Consider the following 26,064-nt stretch of genomic DNA (forward strand, 5'->3'; position numbering starts at 1 on the left):
CCAGTTTTTAGCCACTGTGCCGGCATGTCTTCAGCCAAGTGATGAACAAAAACAAACCAAGTCACTTTTCCCACAACTGTTCAGTTTATACAGCACTATATCCACTCTCGTTGGTAACAGAATTGGTATTTGTATTGTTTCGTCCTCTGTTCTCATGAATGGTTGAACTTTATCAAACAGTCCGTTAGATGTCCAACATTTTCTCTCCACTTGGGGTCACGACGACTCTGCCACAGCTGTATAACTTCATCCAAACCTCCTTTGTCCTACATTGACAGTGACAGCCTCACACCGGTCAAAGAGGAGGATGTGTTTAATATTTCTTGTCGTCATCTGCCATTGCCAAATCTGCAGTGTCATGTTGGCATTCAATAGTGCTGAGCCCATCACAAGCCTCATTTTCAATAGCCAAAGTCACACTAATTTGAGGTTAGGTTAACATTTACTGGAATGTCAGATTAAATTACTAGTTTGTATTGTAAACATCAAAGGCACCTGCACAAATGGCACACACTAATCAAAAGCCAGGATACTATTATTTATCTTGCATGTGGGGATATCAGGAACCTCATGCTGCTGCATCTTTGACATCATCAGAACATGAGCCTCATAGCCTGGTGTGCTTGGAAACACAGACACTGTATGTGCATGCATGAAGTGGAGAAAAAGAGCCTGGAACTGTAAGTGTGTCAAGTTTGAGTCATGTTTAAGTGCACATAACATGTCTGAAAATAGCATCAGTAATGTAGACATACTGATACACACGTGGACAAAATTGTTGGTACCCCTCAGTTAAAGAAGGAAAAACCCACAATTCTCACTGAAATCACTTGAAACTCACAAAAGTAACAATAAATAAAAATTGATTGAAAATTAAATAATCAAAAACAGCCATTACTTTTGAATTGTTGATTAACATAATTATTTAAAAAAACAAACTAATGAAACAGGCCTGGACAAAAATGATGGTACCTCTATAAAAGATTGAAAACTATTTGACCAGAGTGACATGATTAACTCAGGTGTGTCATTTAATTGACATCACAGGTGTTTCCAAACTCATAATCAGTCAGTCTGCCTATTTAAAGGGAGACAAGTAGTCACCCTGCTGTTTGGTGAAAAGGTGTGTACCACACTGAACATGGACAACAGAAAGCGAAGGAGAGAATTGTCCCAGGACATCCGAAAAAAAATGATAGACAAACATCTTAAAGGTAAAGGCTATAAGACCATCTCTAAACAGCTTGAAGTTCCTGTGACAACAGTGGCTCATATTATTCAGAAGTTCAAGACCCACGGGACAGTAGCCAACCTCCCTGGACGTGGCCGCAAGAGGAAAATTGATGACAAATTGAAGAGACGGATCGTTCGAATTGTATCCAAAGAGCCCAGAGCAACCTCCAAAGAAATTAAAGGTGAACTCCAAGACCAAGGTACATCAGTGTCAGATCGCACCATTCGTCGTTGTTTGAGCCAAAGTGGACTTCATGGGAGACGACCAAGGAGGACACCACTGCTGGAAAAAACTCATAAAAAAGCCAGACTGGAATTTGCAAAAATGCATGTTGACAAGCCACAAAGCTTCTGGGAGAATGTCCTTTGGACAGATGAGACCAAACTGGAGCTTTTTGGTAAGGCACATCAACTCTATGTTCATAGACTCAAAAACCAAGCATACGAAGAAAAGAACACTGTCCCTACGGTGAAACATGGAGGAGGCTCAGTAATGTTTTGGGGCTGCTTTGCTGCATCTGGCACAGGGTGTCTTGAAAGTGTGCAAGGTACGATGAAATCTGAAGACTATCAAGGCATTCTGGAGAGAAATGTGCTGCCTAGTGTCAGAAAGCTTGGTCTCAGTCGCAGGTCATGGGTCTTCCAACAGGACAACGATCCAAAACACACAGCCAAAAACACCCAAGAATGGCTGAGAGAAAAGCGTTGGACTATTCTAAAGTGGCCTTCTATGAGCCCAGATCTGAATCCCATTGAACATATGTGGAAGGAGCTGAAACATGCCATTTGGAGAAGACACCCATCAAACCTGAGACAACTGGAGCTGTTTGCTCATGAGGAGTGGGCCAAAATACCTGTTGACAGTTGCAGAACGCTCATTGACAAATACAGAAATCGTTTAATTGCAGTGATTGCCTCAAAAGGTTGTGCAACAAAATATTAAGTTATGGGTACCATCATTTTTGTCCAGCCCTATTTCATTAGTTTGTTTTTTTAAATAATTATGTTAATCAACAATTCAAAAGTGATGGCTGATTTTGATTATTTAATTTTCAATAAATTTTTATTTATTGTTACTTTTGTGAGTTTCAAGTGATTTCAGTGAGAATTGTGGGTTTTTCCTTCTTTAACTGAGGGGTACCAACAATTTTGTCCACGTGTGTAAGTGTGCATATGTTGAGTGGTGAAACGGTGTGCAATACTGTCTGCCTCAGTGTCTTTTTTGACAGAACTGTGTCTGTGCCAAAGCCAGAATTTTTTTTAAATCCTCCCCGCAGTGGCTTTAAATATCAGCACAGAATATTAATTAGCAGCAGGTTCAGTTCAAACCTGTGATGCTGTAGTGCTCACCTGCCGTGCCTTTTCTCTCTGTGTGCTTTCAGCTGCGGGGCGGCCCTCGTGGCCGGGATGCCACTGTGTGCCGTGCCAGTCCACAGTGGACGGTGAGGGGCAGGAGGAGGGGACTGAGTGCAGGAGGCTGAGGGGAGGCGCCCCACACCAGACCGGAGATATGAACCTCTGCTGGAACGAGATCAAACGCAAGTCCCACAACATCCGGTAAGAGAGCATTCACAGTGGCGTTTACTGAGGCCAAGACACTTTGGAAAAATCTGTAACAGTCGGAATGGATGGATGTTTTCAAGGAACAGATACTGCATGGTTCTAGGAGTAGAGTGGCTGCAGTGGGAGAATTTCAGATAATATGAACCTCCCGCTGACGTCTGCAGCTCTATGGCAACAAAACTCCTGAATGCATTTCTAAACCTACAAGTTGGCTCGTTCAGAAAACATGAATGTGCTAATTTATTTCAAGACTTTGTCAAGGCGTGGATGATTTTCCAAAAATTCATCCAGTTTGTTTATTTTTTGTTTGTTCTCTTGCTGTTTTCCATTGCTGTCTAAACACATCCTCGTGTACTGAGAGTTACTCAGTTTACTGAATGTCTCTTAAGCCAAGCGTTTCTGTAGAGTGACAGATCCAGGAACAGATCTGTTTTTATCGATCACTTGCTGTGTAATAGTCACTGTTTGCACACAGTCAGTTGGTTCAGAGGTGCTTAATGAGCTAATAAAACAATTGTATTTGTCGGATGGTTTGTGACTTAGCAACAGTGTTACACAGCCTTTTTTTTTCTTTTTTTTCCACAGACTGTTACCTTTGATTATACATAAATATGAATAATAAATAGCGGTAGTAGAACTATGTCATTAATTTCTTTGGAGATTTGTTCTAGTATACATGTTTATGTCCAGACAGTCACACAAGGGAATAGGAGCTAATTGTGAGTAACATCCATATATGCTGTCTCCTTCTGTTTGTTATCCATTTTCCTCTAAACAATTCTTCTTGTTGCCACTCAGTGTTCAGGCAATTAAAAAAAGCATTGTCTAATAATGTACTGTCACACAATAATGCATATTTCAGTACTCCTTCCAGTCAGCTTATTAATTATTGATATAATATGGGTTACTACTGCCATTGCACAAGTTACACTTGAGAGGTTTGCCAGTGCAAAAACAATTAGAGGGCGTTCATGTTATTCTTTGATGCTTAATTGGAAACTGTCTGGGTGTGCTGCATCATTTCTGTTTCTTCAATTCAGCAGGCATTCTGTTTAGACAATTGGCCTCTTAATTGCTTACTTGACCCTGATGTATCTAGGAAGTAGGAGGGGGAGGTTAAGGAAGGGTAGTTGTTAAATTGGGTAAGACAGTTCCCCCTGCAGTCCTGTGTAATGAGATCACTATAGATGGCCTGCAGTGGCTGTTTATGCCCGAGCTGCACTCTGACTTCATCAGGCTGAAAGAGGAATGCAGGACGTCGATGGAGGGAGAACGAGGGAGAGAGAAAGAACCCACAGCTGGTATTAAATCATCACATAGGAGAGAGGGGATGTGGGGAAATGGGAAGGGCAGGAGGTAAAGAAGAATTTAAGAAAGAATGAATGAATGAATGAGAAAGAGCTTCAGTGAAAAGCTGTCTAACCTTGAGCGTGGGTGCTGTCCAGAGGAAACGTCTGACTGCGTTTAATGCCGGCGGCTGGACAAGCGCAGACTACTGGCTTTATAACGGCCTGTCTGGCTTTGATTGACAGGTGGTTAAGGCTTTGCTCCAATAAAAGCCATGGCTGCTTCCTTCTAGCCTTTAAGCTGTCCTACATTATCCCTTATAGTGGACTGTACCTTGACTGGGACTAAATTAAACTTCCCCTTGTTATGCATGTAAACTTCATATAAAAGATGGACCCCAGTGGTTTGTTGACTACCAATCAGATGTCTAATAGGAATAGAAAGTGTCATTCATTTTTCAGAAGTTTGAACTGATGGCGACACCATTTAAAAGGGAGAGACATGAATGTTTTGACAAAAAAGTCATGTGTATCCATAAAGGCTGCTGTGAGGAATTGGCATCATTGATGATGTCAATGGAGAAAATGTGGCAATATCAATAGACACAGTGTTGTTTTGAAATAAAATCTTTTTCTAAACTGATCTAGTTTTTGGCTCCTCTGTTTGGTTAGGAGCACTCAGCACTCAGGGGTTGTAGCAAAGTCCAACTTAATTTGGTGGGAAACCTTCCAAAGGCCTTTGGCTTTGAAAGTGTAGGAGTTACAAAGCAAGAATGTGGTTTGTATGCTGTGAAAAAGTTTAACACAGCACACAAGGACGCAGGAGCTATTGTGAAAGATACACTACTAGAAAAAGTAAAATCAAAAGTTAGTGTTCTCTGTTTATTAGTAAGGAGAACTTTATTCAAACTAAACTTTATTCTCTCAAATCCAAACATTTTCTGGGCATTTTTTGGTCTTGTCACATTTTTACTTGCTGTAGGATCATTTGTCTCTGCAATATAAAGTCCTGCACCTCAATGGGAACAGCACAGCTATGGCTAGACGTAGAGAAAACTGAAAAATGTGTTTTGTACAGTATGACACTGTTATAATGTTGTAAATCAAAAACAAAAAGAAAAAAAGTTTGTTTGATTTATTTTTATTTTCCAAAAAATGAGAAAACGTGTGTATGATTTTTCCAGGTGCCTCCAGGTGTTACTAATACCGGAACAAAAAATGTGAGGCTTCATGCCAGAGACACTTACACAGAGACTTATATTTGTGTCCTGTGCCTTCAGTTTAGCCCAGTTCAGCTGAAAAGTCCCTCAACTTTTGTTGTGTGAAAGCTGGACTCAGCCGCTAATGCGTCACAATTGCAATAAGGAGAGCAGAATTGTTTGTTCTATAAAGAATATGGTTAGTTTATACAGTTTAACATGTACAATACAGTAATTTTGATGAACTGTCACGATTTTAAGCTTTAATGTTGTAAAGACGGGTAGTTCAATGACCTTTGGAAAGTTGAAAATCCAATTTGCCTTTGTAGCTGCTAAATACACTCAGAAATCCTAAGAAGCAAAACTAATATAACCTTTTGAAAACTAATGGCCAATAGACGTTCTTTGAAGGAAAATGAATCATTTAGACTAATTGACTAATCTGTAAAATAGCTGATCGAATAGTTTATTAAAAATGTATCTTCAGTGTCAGCAATACAATCCATCAAATATTTATTAAGATGTTACCAAAGTAATGACCGGACCAACACTACCGGCCTCTGAGTCTGTCCTCAGTGGCTGAAAAATAGAAAACAAATCTAATTTGCAGACGATGCGAAAACACCCATAAGCTTCTGTTTCCGAAATCACCCAGCGAATTGGACAAATTAGGATAAGAGGTAAACAGTGTGACAAAAGGCATTCTCTGAACATTTACAGATGGCAGTGGCACACATAATTTATCAGCATGACACAGTGTCGCTCAGCTAATTGGACTCGGGGCTGATAACAGAAGGTTAGTGGTTTGATCACTTCTTTGGCACCTCGTGTAGAAAGTTGGCAGACTCATCACACTGCGAGCCACTGTACTCTCACTCTGCAGCTGTGGAGCACATGACTACAAAGCATCACTTTTATACCATTGGCAAGAAAATGTAGACATGCTGTTCTTCTTGCTCTGTGCTTTTTACTGTATTAGGCTGTGGTTTAATGTCCTACGCTGGGCTGAGATAATAGCCCCAAACAAGTGGACCACAACATTACGTTGCACTTTGTCTATCATAATCACTGCTGAATGATGATAAATATGTGTGAAAGAGACATTTATTACCGCAAGCACAATACTGAGCCATCTGTAACTGCTGTGTAAAAAAAAAAAAAAATAGAGTATGGGAGTGTGGGAGGTTTCATTGAATTTATTTTAGCATTTGCTCAGAAGAGATTGTCTTCATTTTTTTCAAAGAATGAGTTGTTTTGTTTAGTGGTTGTGTAATTCATTCAGTGGACACACAATTATTCAGGATTCCTTCCTCAGTTTTTTGTTTGTGTCCATTCACCTGGACTCTGTCTTTAATTTAAAAAAAGAGAAATAAAGAACTCGTGGCAGCTTTTCTCAAAACATGATATGTCTGTATGAAGCATCTCTTTAAACTATGAGAAAAAATGTGAAGTTTGTGCAGCTGCCGCAGTCCATCTGCACTTGAATGATCCATTTTAAATTGAAAATCTGCTTTTAATCCGGCAATTGTGTGTATCTTTCTGAAGCTATTGTGGTTGATTGTGGTGGAGAAATTCACCCGTGTGTGATTGATTGTTGATTTGTGACCACGTTCTGTAGAGGATACTGACTTTGTTGAACCCCTGACTTGTCCTCTAGTGCCATTATGAGTTTTGTATTGATGGCTTTACTTGAAAAACATCACAGCTGTTGGATTGATTGCTATGAAACCTGGTTCAGACATTGATGTTCCACTTGGACAAGCTTTGTTGTTCCTAATTACACCCTCACTGCTGTTGTGGCTTGATGCTCTGTCAGAACTCCTTGGCAGATGGTCAGATTGCTTGGTCTGTGTCCGACAATTTCCTAAACTTTCCAAAACCTTAGTCATGCTCCTCTTTCGCTGTGTTTTTTGTTGGCAATGTGATCGAGGTGTATTTCCACCGAGACCATCTGTACTGCATCCTATATTCTTGTATTTGCATTCAGCGATTCATTCTGCAAACAGGTTGTTGCTGAATCATCTCAAATCCTACCCAGTGTGGTATTTTCATGCTTCTTCGTCAGGTACGACTTTGCTTCCTTCCAACGTGTTTTCCATGTAGCCTTGCTGATTACAGTGTCAGTCATCTCGGTAACAATATCAGGCATTGTTGAGGTTCAGGCTGTGCCACACAGTGACTGCCCACTGTTTTGCACTGCAGGGAATGCCCACAGGGGTTGGTGTGGGTAGCTCAGTGGCATGCTATGAATTTATTTGCCGCATGGCTCAGATAACTGCAGAGAGCCAACCACCCACGCTCAGCGTCTGTCTGAGGGCAAAGGGAGACCTCTGAGTCTGTTTTTGTCTCCATCTGTTTTTGTCATTACCACAATGTTCACTATATGTTTGTTGGTACTCTTCTCATTCAAGATCTTTTGCATTTCCATACACTTTCTTTTTCTGCCTCTACCTTTTTGCTTCTTCCATCCTCCACCTCTATTTAGCTCACATCCTCCTGTGTTTGCCAGCACCTTCTAGAGACAATCTGATCTCAGTGCATTGCCCTTTGGTGGTTCTGTGCCCCACTTTCCCTGTTTCACCCCCAGGAAACCTTCAGTACGATACCTGAAGGGCTTATTGAGCTCCAATTACATGCTAATGGTAATTATATTGTTCAAGGTCAGGGGTGAATACCTAATTCTGCCACAGGGGTTAGAGATGTGATAGCGGATGTAAGTGGGACTCTGGTGGGAGATTCAGCCATCAATCACGCAGACACTCGAAGGAATGGATTTCATTTTGGCTGCACTCTGAGAATCGTTTTGAGATTCAGTGGTTTGTCTCTGGGTGAGATAAAGCAGCGTTCTTCCAAGACGCTTTGTATGCGGTTGCTCAGTCTCGCTCCGTAATACTGATAGATGAGGTTTAAGCTGCTGGGGCAAATATTGCAAATATTGCCCGCATTTCAGGGTTTTGATTTTACAGTTTGTTCCTTTTGTAGGTATTTTCCATGTCTCCGTCAATTACTTCAGTCTTATAATAATTCTTCAAGGTCTCACATAATAATCCTTCTCAATCAGTGGCTGCCATTGATTCCCATTCATGTGAGTCACACTGGATAAATGCTGGTAAACCAGGGAACAAAGATGTAGAAAAGAAGGAATCACAGCTTTAAGATATGTCTGGCTGAGAAAATAAACCCTGATACACTTTAATGATAAAACAAACCATTGGGGAATTAAGGAGCCCCATGAATAATTTGACGAATTACCATTTGGTGTGTGTGTGTGTCTACACGGCTTGAAATGAAACAAGAATAGGGAGAGCACTGAACTGTGCCTTCTTACTAGTCATCTGGTGCAGAACAAATCAGAGGTGGTTTGCACAGATTAGAAACAATGCTGGACTTTTTGGACTGCTACAGTGTTTGACTAGCGGGAAAAAAATAATCAGGTTTTGTGCACAAGCTGTACCCAGGCACGCTGAATGGTTTATATGGAGCAAATCAAATCCTCAAAGAAGTGAAAACACTGCTGTCGGAGTTACAAGAACAACGAGGGCCTCAGGATTGGAGACACACTTTGTACATTAGCCCTGTTTACCTGCAGAGGGGGTCAGAGGAGGACAAGGCTTAAATATAGGGCATAGAAGTGTTTTCAGATGAATAATCAAGGAGTTTAATTTACAAATAATAATAATAAAAAAGATTGCATTTCATTATACAGAAAAAGTACAGATAGTACTGTTTACTTCTCGCACACAAATGTGGTTTAACTGGAAAAACAACAAGAATATTAAGAGAAAGCATGACAATTGGGGATATTAGAGGAAAGAAAAAAGGAATTATTATATCAGAATGAAGTGAAATGTAAACAGTAACGATAAGGTATGTTTACCCTCCTTTTACTCTATGATCACACCTTGTTTGCCAAACTTCTGTATTTTTACCCAACAGTACATCCCAGTGTTTACAAACGTATTATAAAGTCTCCTGCGTTTTGTGTGTTTGTCAGCTGTAACTTATTGTTTGGCACATTTTACTGAAGCATTATTGACGTTCACAGACCTGTGACAGAATCAAACTCTTTACACAAAAAGGGAACATCTGGCAGCAAAAATTCCAGAAATAAAATAATGAAATGCTGGCACGTTAAAAAAAAAAAAAAAAAAAAAATTTAGTGGCTTAAAAAAGGTTGAATTTCATAGTCACACATTGTAAAAGAACAAATTACTATTTGTAAAAATATTAGTTTCTGATTTGGACATTCTGCACAGGTTTGACCCATTTTCTTAACAGTAAATGTGCAAATTTTTACAAAATTTTATCTGTTAATTGAAATAGGGAAAATCTTTAGCAGTTTATAATGCAACATTTGACTTAATATACACATTTGCTTTCAAATAATGGCAAATATCTGTAAAATAATGTTGTTGTTTTTTTTGCTGATTTGCATACATTAAAAAAAAAGTTCAATTGTATGGCCAACCGTCTAAACTTAGGGTGTTACTTAAAGTGAAGGGAGCGTTTGAATGAAAAACAAATGCATCCAAAAGCATCTGGTGCCAGTGTGCCTGGACATGCACACATACATTTGTTCCTACAGTTTCACAACACTCTTCATGACTCTCTGGCTGCTAAAATATCATAACCAGAAAAGCACTCAGAGAGAGCACTACTCCGCTAAGGCTGCTCAGTCTTTGTATCATTTCTGACTGATGAAATCTTTAGTAAAAACATTACGTTGCACTGAGCACAGGTGTGTGTTATGCATGTGTACGTTATGTATAGATACAGAATCGTGTGATCTAAATATGTAGCAGGCGGTGACAATTGATGGGACTCGGACACACGTCCACAATTTAATCACTTGTTCCTTGTATCATTTCCGACGGATAAGTCAGAATAGGTCCAAAGTGGTGGATTTGTAGTAGGATCAGCAGGCAGCTGACGTAGTGTTCACTTGTTGTCATAGATACAGTGACGCCGTGCCGCTATCTCGCAATGATACAGAAATCTTTAACAAATCCATGAATCCAAGCCACATCACTGCCAAAATCTAATGAAGTGGTCCTTGTCATTTATGACTTTCCCTGAAAATTTCATCTAAATCCGTTTGTCTGTTTTTGAGTAATGTTGTGCACAAACAGATTCACAGAAGGACAAACATACACCGATCTTCACATAACTCCGCTGTGTGCCTTGGCGGACTAAATATCATAAAAATGAGTCACAAAAAGGGAAATTATTCCATACTTCTAGATGCCTATCGGAGGTGAAATGTGCAAAAACAGCTCATGTTCTACTTATATCTGGTACCATCCTCACACTACTGGCTTCAAAAATACGTTTTATTTTTTTATTAACTATGGCACCCCTCTATAATTATTTTTTTTTCCAATATGACACTCTACCATTTAGCTCTTCGAGACTATGTTGTTGTACAGAATCGTTCAAAATTAAGTCACTCACATTTTCGGTTGTCATGAAAAGAAAAATGCATACACAAAAACAAATGGTTCTGCTTTTCATCTACCTCCCTTGGTGGTAAATGAAAAGCTGAGAAAATTTCGCTGTACAGTCTAATTTTACTTCTTTTGGTGCAGAGATGAATTAGCATTCAGCTGAGCTCTATTTACAGGGAGAAAAATTTTCATCACGGCTCTAACAGGATTTATTTCAGACTGTTGTGCATCGAGAAAACTTGGATGCTGCAAAGTGTTCAGCATTTTTATGACAAATAGCAACTGTGAACTGTCTCAGCAACTGCACTTATAAGTTCAACATTTAGATGTTTAATGATCTGCTTTGATATGTTTGAAAACGGTTTTAAAATGTCGTTAATTTTCTACACATGTTGCATTGTGTTGATAATGAAATGCAATTAAAAATGCACAGAGAAAACAAGCAAACCGAACAATAGAGAAGGAAATCTTGCTCCCCACGGTGCTGTGACACCCTCTTTGAGAGCCATCGCCATATGCTGTGGGGTAATGTATTCACATCAGTGTGTACTTCTAGTCTGCAAAAACGCAAATTAGGTTTGTAAACATGTATGATGATCATAGATGTGACAACTCTTTGCCAGCTGCTACTTTGAAATGCAGAGACATTTCTTTTCTCTCTTCCACTACCTTTTCTGAAGCGTATAGCTACATTTGTTTTGGCTAATTAACTTGTTTTGTTAAGTAATTGTGAGATAGAAACAGTGTGAGGGTTTTCATAGTGAACTGAAAATCACCACAAATATGAATACACATTTCAAAGTTTCAGGTATACATATATATGTATGTGAATGATTAAACGTGACCAAAGAGGCAAGCCAACATTAGCTACTGATTGACACTTATGGACGAATGGAAACTGATGTTTTGTTCATTAACACAAACAAACAAAATACTCAAAGATAGAAAATAGTCTTCCCTACCTCATTCGCTAACAGAAATGATATCTGAACACACCGACAGTGTCTCGTTAAAGGGGAGCTTAGCAGAATTTGTCATTACACTAATTGAAAGACAAACATCAGCAGCAGACAGGATAGCAACAATTACACGGTAATAATGATGATTATTATTTTGGTGTTTCGACAGAGGGGAATTTACTGAAGGAGATAGTGGCTCGAGAGGCATCAACTTTTTTGTGCATTTTTTTTATTCAAGCTTTGTTTCAAGGGCCTGTCCAGCTTTCAGAAGCTGCTGGTCATTAGTCAAAATCTGTTTCATTACACTCTGCTTTACTGAGCCACTGTGATCAATAACAAATCACTGATCAGCATCGTCCAATCACCCAACCAGCCCCTCCCAAATCCCAGTACATATTCGATAGGGTTTACTCCATAGTTTGCCACTTCACAAAAACATTTAAGCAACATTGCACTTCTGTCAGCTTCTTGTTCTCCTTGCTTTTCCAATCATCATAAACCATCTATAAGGAACATTACATGGCATCCAAGTTTACTTCATTCTGCACTGGACATTAGGTCACAATGCTGCTATTATTCAACAGGAGATGAGCAGCATGACTAGTGTCCTCAAACAAGAACTCATATGCATTTCATACTAGATCCCATCTCATGCCGTAGCTTCAGTCAGATATTGGGTGAGAATGTCTCACAACGGTGGAAATGAGCTGCTCACACATTGTGAACACATTGACAGGCTATTGTAAAAACAACAACAAAAGATTAAAAGGAAAAAAGATTCTGAGCCGGAAAGAAAATGTCTAGGACAGAGCCAGTGTGTCTTCAGAATATATTGCCTGCTGATGCCCTCTAGAACGATTCCACGACGAAGCCTTTTTTGATCTGATGCCCGAATCAGCAGGACGACTCTGCCTTCCAAAATCATTACAAATCTCTGTTGAAAAGTAAATCCGTTTTTGATGTGACAACACTGCTGTTCAGGTTTGGTTTGGTTTAGGCCATTGACTGTTTACAAAAACTGGACATAACCTCAGCATATAAAAAGTGAGGACAGTGTGGAAGTTCTGTACACGTGTTTTCTTTCAGCCAGCAGGAAGTGACTCCTCTGACTGCAAAAAGAAGTGCAATTGTGTAGAGGTCAATGAGAAAATGACCCTACTTTTCACTGGCTCCTTAGTAAACATTAGTAAGTTTATGGACTCGCTCAGTATTTTCAGGTCTTTTGAAATATGACATAATGTTCAATATATACATTCTGGTCCAATTTAAAGTGCAAAAGATGATGAAGCAGGGTATGCTGTGATTGAGGAGTTGCAACCTCAGATCCTTTACTCACTCATTATGTTTGGTTTGAAAAGTCCAAAATGCTGGCGGCCAAATGCAAAAACTGAGACCATTGTTTGAGCAGTATAAGCTTTTGGCAAATGACTTTATAAAAAAATATGATTGGGGTTTATTTTTTACAGCCCTAATTATAACTACTACATACTTTTGATTAGGCAATGATGGTGCTAATGGGTAGAAAAAAACTTGACTGTTGGTTGGAAGCAGGAAAACCACCTCCTGGAGTAAATTCTGATATTCTGTCATCCCAATTATCAACCCTGAGACCAAGACCTGTTTCACCAGATGGTTTGCTCCACTAAACCATCTGAGAAGTCGTACTTGGAAACTGCCTGCAAAAGAAACTGGTGGGCACTTTTAAGAAAAACTTGGCAGGTGATTGGATGAACCATCTGTCTGTCACCGTCTATCACGGGCTAACTCGTATCTAAAACATGTGCCTAGCTGCCAGTAGTTCCTCATAGGGCGCCTGTTGGGTCAACCAACTGTGGATCGCTCACATGGGCATGACTTGAAGCCTAGCAAGCCTGAGCCCCTCAGAGTACAGGACTCTAACATCATTAGAGGGATTTGTTCCCTAAGCATAACAAAATGTGGTCTTTGGGGATTCTGTGAATCAACAGAGCCTTGGGAATACGGTCTTGATGGAAATGCTGTGAAGAAAAGTGTTGGCATTCATAAAGGATAGATCCACTAACATGAACCAACTAAATAGAGGAAGTTCCTGTTTTCTGCACTTCACAGTCAGGAATGTATTTTTGTGTAGAAATCTAATAAGACAAAGGGGAAAATAGTGAATAGTGCTATAATTCCACACATTCTCATACACAAAAACGGTGGTAAGCATGCGGAGTCATGTGCTAATAAATGAACACACTCAGACACACCATAAAAAGGAATTGCCACTTCAGACAAACACCAACACACACACACAGCATTATTAGTGTTTTACTGTGTTGTCTGTGCCCACATACGGCACTCTGCTTTTAGGAGAGGAGTGGGATGTCTGGGCATTTCGGTAGGAATCTGCCATGCTTCTTATTTGTCATCTTTCATTATTTTGGGCTGTCTTCTGTTCCCACAACACCTGTTATACCTTCTCTATCTGCTGAGCTAACAGCTTTTGTTCAGTGTGTGTTGGGCAACTAAATGAAACCATGCTTCCAATTTTCATATGCGTCCTTTTTTCCTCACGTCAAATGCGTGTGCATTTGCATCGATATTCAACGTGGCTTTCATTAATGTCTTCATATACTAGAGCAGCAGAGTGTTGAATTGCTTCCTGCAATTGACTAACGACTTTAGCTGGCATAATTGTAATTACATTTCTGTGTTTACTGTAAATACTGTAGACATCTCCATATATATGACAGAAGCATTCGACAATCTGCACTATATAGCATGAGAATGATGTGGGAGCGTGCATGATTCACAGAGGACGTTGTGAATGTGGCAGTGAGTCACTCTGATACAGAGAAGGATGGGCTTGTTGCTATTAAGGAGGTTTAATTTGTGTTGGCTACATTAGTCAAGGTATTTTTAAATGAGTGTCACAATAATGATGTTGCAATGGAGAAAAATGTCCCTCCACCCAGAATGAGAGCCAATAAAATGACTTTGCTTGTCCAAATGACTCTGAAGCACAGCATAGATTCTAATACACACACTTAGAATAAAATGGAAATCGAATTCATCACTATTAGATAATTAGCCTTTTCTAAAATTATATTGAAGTTTGTATTGTCATTTGGCATGCAAAGTTGAATTGTGCAGCCGTGAAGAAACTGTTACACAAATGTGTTCTCCGTGGCTGTCAGCTGCTGTATATCTTCAAACGTCTACAGTCTTTCCAGTTGTGGCAAACGGCCCCAGTGGCTGGTCTGCTCTTGTCTCTCATTAAATGTGTCTCCCATAAACCTCAGTAAGATGGCAGTTGGAAGAACCGCTTTAGGCAAGGCATCAGTAAAACTCCTCCACCACAAGGGGAGTCCCTGAAAGCATCACACATGACACACTCTATCCCTACAGTACAGAAAAGCAAAAAAGGGAAACACAGAGAGACAGAAATACAGGGAAGAATGAAAAACACAAACATGCTGTTTTCACTTTAATACTATCACACTGCATGGTTTATTGATATTGAAGTTACTTACTGTTGGGATCTGACAACACATGCAGGACCTTTACAATGTGAGAGACATTATTTCATGCACATAACATGCTCAGTGCAGGTAAGAAATGGCAGATGGTCTAAATAACAGTAACAGTGTTTCCATTACACTGTCATTTATTCTAGGGTGATCAGAGCATTCAGTGTTTTCATATATTTGAAAAAGACGTGTTGTGTTTTGTAGTTTGGTTAAAATTGAATATTTATTGAATAAAATAAAGACTTTGGTTAGTTTAACAAAGAGGCAACAGATAGACACATGTTGGTGTAACCTCATCAGAGCAGCTCGGTGTTACATAGTTTTACATTTTCTTGCCCTTATTTCCTTAGAGCCTTTAAGTGTTTCGACAGAAACAGGTGCACTGACATGGCTACACTTGCTTAATGTAGACTAACCTCAGACAGTTTGATTTTATTTGCTAATACCTACAACAGAGAATTAGTTAAGATTTTGCCTAAATGCTGGAGCGGGTCCCCTAACAATTTCATGTGCACACATTTTTGTCATTTACATGTTTTTCATTTACACTTGTGTAGATCAACAAGCCTCCATTAAATCGGCTGAACTGTGGCTGAACAGCCAGAAAGGAATTTGTACTCCCACAAGAAGAAAATTCATACAGGCAGTTCATACACATAAATAAATCATTCTGGTTTAGGCATTAAAGCACGAGAGAGAAAACTCATCAAAGATGTCTTCATAGCCTATTACAAGATCATCTGGAAGAGGGCTGTACTTGCGGACTTCTTCATATACTTTATATAGGGCTGCACAGTGGCTCAGTTGTCGAAAGCTCTGATTGGTCGCTCACTAGAACCCTGTCAGTCATGTCTGTTAGCAAGAATTTCTGACTTATCTGACACAGTATCATGTGCTCAGATAAAAATATGATGTAGTCTTTACCAAAGCAAACCCACTATTGGCTATGTGAAAGTAAAAAAAAACAAAAAAACTGAGAAGCAGATTTCAGATCTACTACAAATCACAGAAGTGTGCTGTACAAAGCCACTGGAATAAATAGTTCTTCATGCAATTTCTATGTGTGATGAGGGTGAAAGGCTAAGCTATGTACTACTATTTTGAATTGAGAAGTGTGAGTTAAGATAAATCAAAATTGTTTTTCTAATTAATTTATTAGTTCCGTTGGATTCAACAAAATGCTTAGTCACATTCATGTAATGAGATAATGTATGGTTTATATGCACCAGCTGCACCTCAGTTCTAATTTATTGCAGCAACTATTTATAAATGGTATTGGCATCAACCTTCATAGTATTTGTCTTTATGACATTTCAGAGTTTGTTTGCAGTCACTGTGGTGAGACATTGCGATAAAATGCAATGCAGTGTACTCACCATGCAATGCAGTGAGGAATGTAATGCAGCATGACACGGCCAAACTTCTACCGTGAGCTCTTTCCAAACTAAGCAGTCAGTTTACCCAAAACCTGACACATCACTGAGGGCGACATGTTATAATTAATGTGATGCATCTCAGTATGTTTTGTTAAGGCTCTCCCAGAGTGGCATCCCTTGTGGTATTGAGGGGAGGGAGAAAAGGGCTTATATTACCTCTGAATACACGTGCTTTCAACTAAATGCAGTGTTGCTGTGTCAACGTAGGCCATCACACATCCTCACGTTCTTTGCCAGCTCTCGCAACATCTCTGCAATTGAGAGAGAAAGAGACACAGAGAGCGAGGGGATGGAAGTGGAGGAGGCGGGGGGTGGTGCTCAAAGCTTCTCTAGGCCCTGAGGCAACACACTAGCAAGCTCCTCTCTCCTAAAACAGCAGAAACACTGCGCGTATCTCCTATGCATTAATTAATCATCGAACCGAGCACTAAGCTTCTCTCTGTAATCTTTCTTGCTGATTGGGGACTTGGATTTCTGTTTGACCATATAATTTACTTTGGATGTTAACTGTCAAGAAATGTGGGCACGCTTCCATAATTAGCATGCAACTGAGTTTTTCACCTGTGAGTTATGGTGAATACAAAACTCAAGGTTTGCTAAACAGCATATTATATTTACACCCCAAACATTGTGATTAGAATTCTTCTCCACCGCTGCCAAAAGTGATGAGCTGATAGCAATTCAGTGGCACTCTCAAGGACACACAGATGTTGTTACCTCGGCTGCTGCACAAGGAATCTGTGTATTCACGTCCACAGTGAAGATCAGTCTGTCTAATATTTTATCTCTCATGAATCGTTTGCATGAAGCTAATCCAGGAAATGAAAAGGTCCGCAGCCTTCACTGTGACAATACCTGGTATTTTGACAACCAGTCTCTGATCAGGGTAAACTAACTCATCATGTGTGGGACTGGCTGCCTTTCAAACCTGAAACTGTTGTTTGTGATGAACAGATGAGTCTGTTTGTGTGTGTGAGTGTGTCCTGTATCAAGGACAAACTCAGGAAGCAGTCTACCTCACACTCAAGCATCCCCATTAGCCCATTGGTATTGATTATTGCTGCCGCTGTCATCAAGCCTTTTGGCTGTTATTGAGCAGCCTGAGACACACACACACACACACACACACACACACACACACACACACACACACACACACACACACACACACACACACACACACACACACACACACACACACACACACACACACATGCGTGCACACAAGCACACACGCCAGGCTTCACACCCACAGCACAAACAGCAGCAACAACTTTGCTTTCTGGTAATTTTCTCTTTCTGTTATTCTCAGACTGATACTTGATGTCAAAGGTGCACTCTCAACTGACACCAAAAGAGCGCTTTAAGAAAAAATAAGTGAACCTCCTAATAAATTGAAGGTGTGAAGGTGAGTCACTCATTCAGCACAGCTGTTTGCATTTCTACACTTGTGAGGACATTCACTGAGACACTGGATTCTCCTGCTCTTAGCCTTACAGATTCCAGTAATAGTCAGTATTTTCTTATTGATGCAAATCGAATAAAAAGACCACAAACACACAATGAATTCAATCTGATAGCATGGGCTGTGCATACTGTTTTTATTCCTCCATTGTTGTCCAAAGTCATCAGGAAGCTCTGTGTGACATGTTTCTGCATTTCCACGAACACGGGGTTTGCAGTTTATTTTTGAATCAGTCCCACAGTGTTGGAGCCATAATGCTCTCTAGAGCAGCAAATCTGCAGCTGAAAATAGTCCCCAACAAAGGAACTATTCACTTCTGTTTGAGTAATTTTAGCAAAATCAAGTAGGGGATTTAGAAATGGTAGTATATATTTGTGTGACCCATTTTTAAAGATTTATGTCTTATAGTGGAAGCAAATGGGCTTTGAGCTGAGAGCCACAGAGTTTGACTAAGCTGTTGTGTTTGCCCTTTTTAAGCCTTTTGTTGACAGTAACAAAAATATGCAATATCACCGGACTCTTAAACCATCTGCATCCACACTCTGTTTATACCCCAACCTTTAGCTTATGCTCAACCAAAACCTACATTTAACTATCACCTCAGCTTAGTCAAGCTTAATCAAGTGTTTTAACATTTTCCAGCTCATCATTTTGGTTTTCCAGACCTCAAGGTTACTGTTTTGGGTTGATTTCACCAATAGTTGTTTAGCAGCCATCCTAGCTGGTAGGTGGTTAACATGATGGAGCATTTAGTAGCTAAAGAGCTAAAGGTTGCACTCAGGAAATGATCAAGCTATTGTATGCTAATCAGGCAGTTAAAACCACAACGTCCACAACACTTATTGTTTCTACATGTCCAGCAGACTTGTAAATAGGCAACACTTCAGTTACAAATTTGCAATGCCAGTTGTACAAGTTGATAAAATGCATTGTGTGTTTTATTCATAGTTGTTTTCGGATCCAAAATGGCAAAAATAAAGCCAAAACAAACAATCACAAGTAAATAAAAAGGTTTAATTTCAGATTAGTCTTTACAAACATGGAGGAGCTCACGTACCCGACCTGTTTCCTCTTTTGGGTGGGTCTTCGCAGTTTTTCTGAACACATACACTCAGCGTCTCTGGCAGCTCCTAATCTAATGCAGCGGCACTTGGCCCATAAGTAGCACTTAAATTAATATCATGATGTTTCCAGTGGAGATAAAATAGCCTCAGTCAGCCTTCCCTACTGGCAAAACTTCAGCCTGACCTCCCTGCAGCTTAGCAGGGCAGCGGTTGTTCTTGGCAGCAGTCTCCATGCGACGACGATTCCATTACAGCCCAGGCAGTTCTCTATTTGTCTCACCCTCCATGTGTGTAATGGAGGCAGCAGTGATCGGTTAGTATGCTGTGAGTTGTCTTTGTGTGCGACTCTCTGTGTGGTGTGAAGCATTTTGAAGCTTCTATGCAAAAATGTCAGGGTCATCCTTTGATGGCTGACCTTACTTAGACATATCCGAGGCCCGGGTTTGCTCTGACTTTAAACACAAAGCTGGCTCCATTCATGCTGAGTGCATGTGTGCCTGTGTGTGTTGTGTGTGTGTGTGTGTTCACGCCTGATATGGACTAAAAGCTGGGGCCACGGAAAAACTATTCCTCTGATTCAGTAACCATAGAGAGCAAAGCTGGAGGGGCAACAAGAGGCTGGGGGACATCATGGTCTGCTTCACACAGGTTTTCTGACTCGGGGTTGAACAAAGAGGCCTATCAATTCTGAAATGTGCACTTACAAGCTTGATTTCACCTTTTCGTCTTTTTCCCCTTAAAGTCTCAAAGCTTTCCTCACTTGCCTTCCTGCAAGCAGCATCCCTGAAGTGATACCTAATCCCTCATGTGTCAGAACTCAAATTCAATTTGGAGGAAATTGCCTTAAAGTCCTTCTGCAGTCACTACGTAGCATTGCTGATAGTGGCATGCTAATGGTACAGGCCGAGAGAAAATGGATGAGCTTTTAGCGGTGCATGAGGTATCCCTCTGTCTTGCATCTTGTAGAATTTCATCAATATTGTTATTGTGTCTGTGAAATTGCAAAGTGTTGCTCAGATTTTCCGTGTGCTGTCATCTGAATATCAGTCCAGTTGCATCTTTGCATTTAGCTTCGTGAGCAGCAACACTTAGCCTGTGTGCTCCTCCCTCTGACTCTTGCTTTTGCTCCCACTCATCAGCTCTAATGTGACAGTGCTGACAAATTGTGATGTGCAGGAATAATGACATCTGAGCGTTGGCTTCTGGTGTGTAATTGAAACACTGGGAAGCTTTCACACTGCCTCCATCCCTCCAGTGCCAGCTGTGCCACTGATACAAGAGCAGTCCCTCCCTCAGACATCTCTCACGCTGCTGGCAGGTGGCAAGCAGATAAATTTACTCTGTTATTTGTTCCTGGTTTGCTGTAGCAAACCTGCAACAGTCACCTGCGATTCTATTTCTCGCCTTGTCTCACACTTGCAACATGTGTTTGTGATTGATGGCACTGTAAAAGCTCACTTTGGTGAGGTTTTACATTATGCGATGCTCTGTTTTTCTGCTGTTTTTGGGCTGCAGAAATACTTGGTTTGAACAAATGTTGCATATTTCTTGCAGAAGAAATTGGCCGTTTATGCCCTGAACTCTAAAGTTGCTGCTGCCACGCCTGTCAAACTTTTCGCTCTCGCTTGTCACACATGCAGTTTACAGTTATAACGCTGGCAGATTTAGTATCAGAATTCTTAGTAATTTTTTATCCTATGTCCAGAAGTAGACCAAAACAGCCTGTCTTTTCTCGTCTGTCACAACAGATTTTGCTGGCTGAAAAGACAAGTGGTGTTATCAGCTCTAACTAGCAAAGCTCCATGAGTGTTTCGAAAAATCTGTTGCTGACTAACTTTAAAACAAGAACTCTGGGAAAAAAAAACTCTTAAACCCTGATCTAATGGCTACATATACAATATACTGAAAGACAAAGGCTAAAGCTGCATGTAGCAGCGAAAAAGTCAGAATCCTCACCAGCTGATGATCACTGCACAAGAATGGAAATGAAGCACAGAACAGACTTAAGAGCGGATCAGACTATTATTTCATTCTACCATACCTCTGCTTAGATGCACACCTTGGAAGAAAGCTTTAGTCTAGTCTCTGTAGGGCAGAGGTTAGATGAATACTTTATTATTCTTTGTTGAGGGTTGTTCTCAAACTGCATGTTTCGATTTTGACGTTACAAGAAATCTGTTACTCACACAAAATCATTGTGTGTACTCTTGAGATCAAGCAAACATGTTGAGAAGCTTTATTTCTTCCCCTTAAAACATTTACAGAGCTGCACTGCATGCGTCATTTACACACGTGGACAAAATTGTTGGTACCCCTCAGTTAAAGAAGGAAAAACCCACAATTCTCACTGAAATCACTTGAAACTCACAAAAGTAACAATAAATAAAAATTTATTGAAAATTAAATAATCAAAATCAGCCATCACTTTTGAATTGTTGATTAACATAATTATTTAAAAAAACAAACTAATGAAATAGGGCTGGACAAAAATGATGGTACCCATAACTTAATATTTTGTTGCACAACCTTTTGAGGCAATCACTGCAATTAAACGATTTCTGTATTTGTCAATGAGCGTTCTACAGCTGTCAACAGGTATTTTGGCCCACTCCTCATGAGCAAACAGCTCCAGTTGTCTCAGGTTTGATGGGTGTCTTCTCCAAATGGCATGTTTCAGCTCCTTCCACATATGTTCAATGGGATTCAGATCTGGGCTCATAGAAGGCCACTTTAGAATAGTCCAACGCTTTTCTCTCAGCCATTCTTGGGTGTTTTTGGCTGTGTGTTTTGGATCGTTGTCCTGTTGGAAGACCCATGACCTGCGACTGAGACCAAGCTTTCTGACACTAGGCAGCACATTTCTCTCCAGAATGCCTTGATAGTCTTCAGATTTCATCGTATCTTGCACACTTTCAAGACACCCTGTGCCAGATGTAGCAAAGCAGCCCCAAAACATTACTGAGCCTCCTCCATGTTTCACCGTAGGGACAGTGTTCTTTTCTTCGTATGCTTGGTTTTGAGTCTACGAACATAGAGTTGATGTGTCTTACCAAAAAGCTCCAGTTTGGTCTCATCTGTCCAAAGGACATTCTCCCAGAAGCTTTGTGGCTTGTCAACATGCATTTTTGCAAATTCCAGTCTCGCTTTTTTATGAGTTTTTTTCAGCAGTGGTGTCCTCCTTGGTCGTCTCCCATGAAGTCCACTTTGGCTCAAACAACGACGAATGGTGCGATCTGACACTGATGTACCTTGGCCTTGGAGTTCACCTTTAATTTCTTTGGAGGTTGCTCTGGGCTCTTTGGATACAATTCCAACGATCCGTCTCTTCAATTTGTCATCAATTTTCCTCTTGCGGCCACGTCCAGGGAGGTTGGCTACTGTCCCGTGGGTCTTGAACTTCTGAATAATATGAGCCACTGTTGTCATAGGAACTTCAAGCTGTTTAGAGATGGTCTTATAGCCTTTACCTTTAAGATGTTTGTCTATAATTTTTTTTCGGATGTCCTGGGACAATTCTCTCCTTCGCTTTCTGTTGTCCATGTTCAGTGTGGTACACACCTTTTCACCAAACAGCAGGGTGACTACTTGTCTCCCTTTAAATAGGCAGACTGACTGATTATGAGTTTGGAAACACCTGTGATGTCAATTAAATGACACACCTGAGTTAATCATGTCACTCTGGTCAAATAGTTTTCAATCTTTTATAGAGGTACCATCATTTTTGTCCAGGCCTGTTTCATTAGTTTGTTTTTTTAAATAATTATGTTAATCAACAATTCAAAAGTAATGGCTGTTTTTGATTATTTAATTTTCAATAAATTTTTATTTATTGTTACTTTTGTGAGTTTCAAGTGATTTCAGTGAGAATTGTGGGTTTTTCCTTCTTTAACTGAGGGGTACCAACAATTTTGTCCACGTGTGTACGTCCATGTTTACTTGCCAGCAGTCCTTTTCCAATTTGCCTCCAAGGTTGCGTGGCTATGTACCTTGTTGTGCTACTGCTACCTGTGTGACCTCTGTGCACAAGAAAAATATTACAGGGACTAATTCATTGAAACACAGAAACGGCTCCAGGAAACCTTAAATGTGTGTTTTTATCATGGATTACAAATTGAGCTGTAGCTGCCCAAATCCAATAAAAAACATGGCCGAGTTGCTAATGTTACCTGTAGCAGTGATAAGTTGCTCTCTTACACAGTGGCTATTGTAGCTGTAAACAAAACATTTTAAAACATCACTCAGTTTTCTTACAAAATTCTTCAGTTAGTTAATGATATGTTAACAGTGTTAACTCTGCCTTAGGATACCACTGTAAATACTAAGCTTGATTAGTCAGGACTGTTTCTGTTTGATTACTTTAGGATTACCTTTGAGCTGATTGAACTCCAGCTATTAAGAAAAGATGCCATGAAAGAACTTTACTTGGATCATTATTTGTTGCCTCCTGCACACTTCGTGATGTCTAATGTGTTTGTTAGCTATATGTTCAACTAAAGAAATGCCAATAACGGGACTGGCGGTATATTATTCATCATTTATTATACTTATCACCACTTAATGCATGTGCAAAAATCATTGATGGCAATGTTAAAATGCCATATTTACGCACAGCATTTTCCACGGCAACATGGCCAAGAGGGTACACCGAATTTAAAACAGATTTTTTCCGACTTACTTAATATGCAGCTGTGGCCCTTAGTAACAGCAAAGACCTTCTCACAGCAAGTCCCAAATGTGTGTCCTGACAGTTTGACTTAAGGACATCTTGGTCTCGACGTAGCTGTCCAATTAAGAAAAACTCATGCTGAAGAGGCATTGAAGGTCGTCTGCAAAATACCCAAGACGAGGCCATGAAGTCCAATAACATGCTTGTATTTCGTTTAAAAAGACATGCTTGTTTTATTCAGCTAACAGGCTGACCTGACACAATGTCATTTTAAAAATAATTCACTCAGACTATCAGCAGAAAAATCAGAAGACCTGTAAGTGTTAAGGCCACTTATGCATCATTATTGAAATCAGTGCATGAATCCAAAACATTTGACACCTTGTAGTGAAAACTTAAGATCTGGATGTTAACAAAGTAAGTCCTGTGTTACCATTCTGGATAGTAGCAGGCAGTGACCGAATGTCATCTGAAATATTGGGTTGTTTTGGAAAATGTTTCCATTTGCTAAAGCAGCTCTGTGTGTGTGTGTTGTCAGGGTGCGGCTAGAGGCCTTCTCCGACAACAGCGGGAAGCTGCAGATCTCGCTGCAGGAGATCATAGAATGGCTGACAGCCAAGGACGAGGAGCTGTCGGAGCAGCTGCCCATAGGAGGCGACGTGGGGGCCGTCCAGCACCAGAGAGAGTTCCACCAGGTAATGTGTATGTTCATGCATTTTCAGTGCAAATACTGATGCGATACCATTGATATTGTGCCCAAAGGGAAATGCATTTCTATGGTAGGTGCACAGTTTTTTCTGCACTGAGTCAATACAGTCCTAATAGGAGATCCATATGAGAGCAAATATGCAGCAGGCTGAGTGTATAGATTTAACAGGCATAAAACAGGACTGTCAAAAATGAATACAGTGGAGTATCATTTTAGTATTATGTGTGACAGAGAGGACACGACTCCTGGTACATTACAAAGCTCCCTTCTCAACTTTAAAGCCTGATATCCGTGTGGGAACAATGTGAAAAATGGATGAGGGTGTGCCAGGGTCGTGTGCTGTGATCTGTGCAATGTGTGTGAAGGCCGGGAGGGTGGGGAGACCGATGATTTGAAGGCAGTGTTTGTAAAGGGGAGGATTTTTTTTTTTCTACCTGGTGACAGTTAACAGTCAGGAAACACTTGGAGCGGTGGAGTTTTCTGGGTTTAATTCTTTAGCTGAGCAGTAACCGAAGGCGAGGAACAGAATAATGTGCTTTGAGTGTGCAGATAACAAAGAGTCTTTTCTGGCAGCCTTAGTCGATATCACAGATTTTGATCAAAGCCGAGTCTATTGTCCAGTCTGAATGAATACTAGATAGCTGAAACTTCTCTCCAAGTTCAGCTGTCATTGATACCGGTGATGGAGGAGGGGCTCTGCAGTGTGTTGGGTTTGTGAAAGAATAGATCAAGCTCACAGTTCAAACACATTTCTGCTGGAACCTGGTGGTTTATTGAATGAATAAAGAAGCCGATTTTAAAGACAGTGAAGTTGAGGGAAAAAAAGGTTTGCTTGAAGCGTATAGTTGGCTTATTATTCCACCAAGACTAGAGCTGAGATGGTATGGTTTGAAAATAGACTAAAAAGTTGGTGTGGAGGTGGCACTGTGGAAAGACTGCTATGACTCTTGAAAATAAAATAGACACTGTGCTGATTCACTGGTAATTTTTGATCTATTGCAACAGGGAGGAAGGCAGAATTGTTCAGCATGTCTCGAAGAGAGAAAAACAAGAGTGACAGTATATTTATAGCATGACAGTTAATACAAAACACAACTCATTGTTCCAAATATTTCAAATTCAACAAGTCTACCTTAAGAATTCTTCTTAACCACATTAGAAACTTAAAGTCTACATTCCACATGGTGACAAAAGCAGCTGAACCCTTTCCTCATACAGCCTCTATTTTTGACCTTAAATAACCCACTCATCTTCACTAAGCTGGAAAAAGTTTTGTTTCTCTGGAAATGAGCAAACACGTCAGTAATTGATTATGAATAGATGATTAATATATGAATAATGATAACCCATGAGCTTACAGCAGAGTTCATTTTAGATTGGAGTAAAGGCTGAGGAAGAACCCGTTAAAACTTTGGTGTGGATCCTAATCACTTTATCTAAAACTATGATGCGAAGCATTGGCCTCGGCAGAGGACTGCGCTCTTCCAATGCTCTTCTAGTCAATATATGTCTTTTATGATAAAGCGTTCTTTTTCTGTTGATGTAA

General features: G+C 40.1%; 1 protein-coding gene across 3 annotated transcripts in view; it reads left to right on the forward strand.

The window, feature by feature from the left end:
* drp2 (dystrophin related protein 2) overlaps positions 1-26,064 on the forward strand; it is an 83,156-nt gene that overhangs the window by 5,978 nt on the left and 51,114 nt on the right. For all 3 annotated transcript variants that reach the window (XM_051954473.1, XM_022201778.2, XM_051954474.1), the window contains exons 2-3: positions 2,616-2,790; positions 24,348-24,504. In XM_051954473.1, the coding sequence (XP_051810433.1) occupies positions 2,744-2,790; positions 24,348-24,504 (204 nt within the window). In that variant the 5' untranslated portion in view covers positions 2,616-2,743. The remainder of the gene's footprint in view (positions 1-2,615; positions 2,791-24,347; positions 24,505-26,064) is intronic.

Source organism: Acanthochromis polyacanthus, chromosome 10 (genome assembly GCF_021347895.1).
Source record: "Acanthochromis polyacanthus isolate Apoly-LR-REF ecotype Palm Island chromosome 10, KAUST_Apoly_ChrSc, whole genome shotgun sequence".
NCBI lineage: Eukaryota > Metazoa > Chordata > Actinopteri > Pomacentridae > Acanthochromis > Acanthochromis polyacanthus.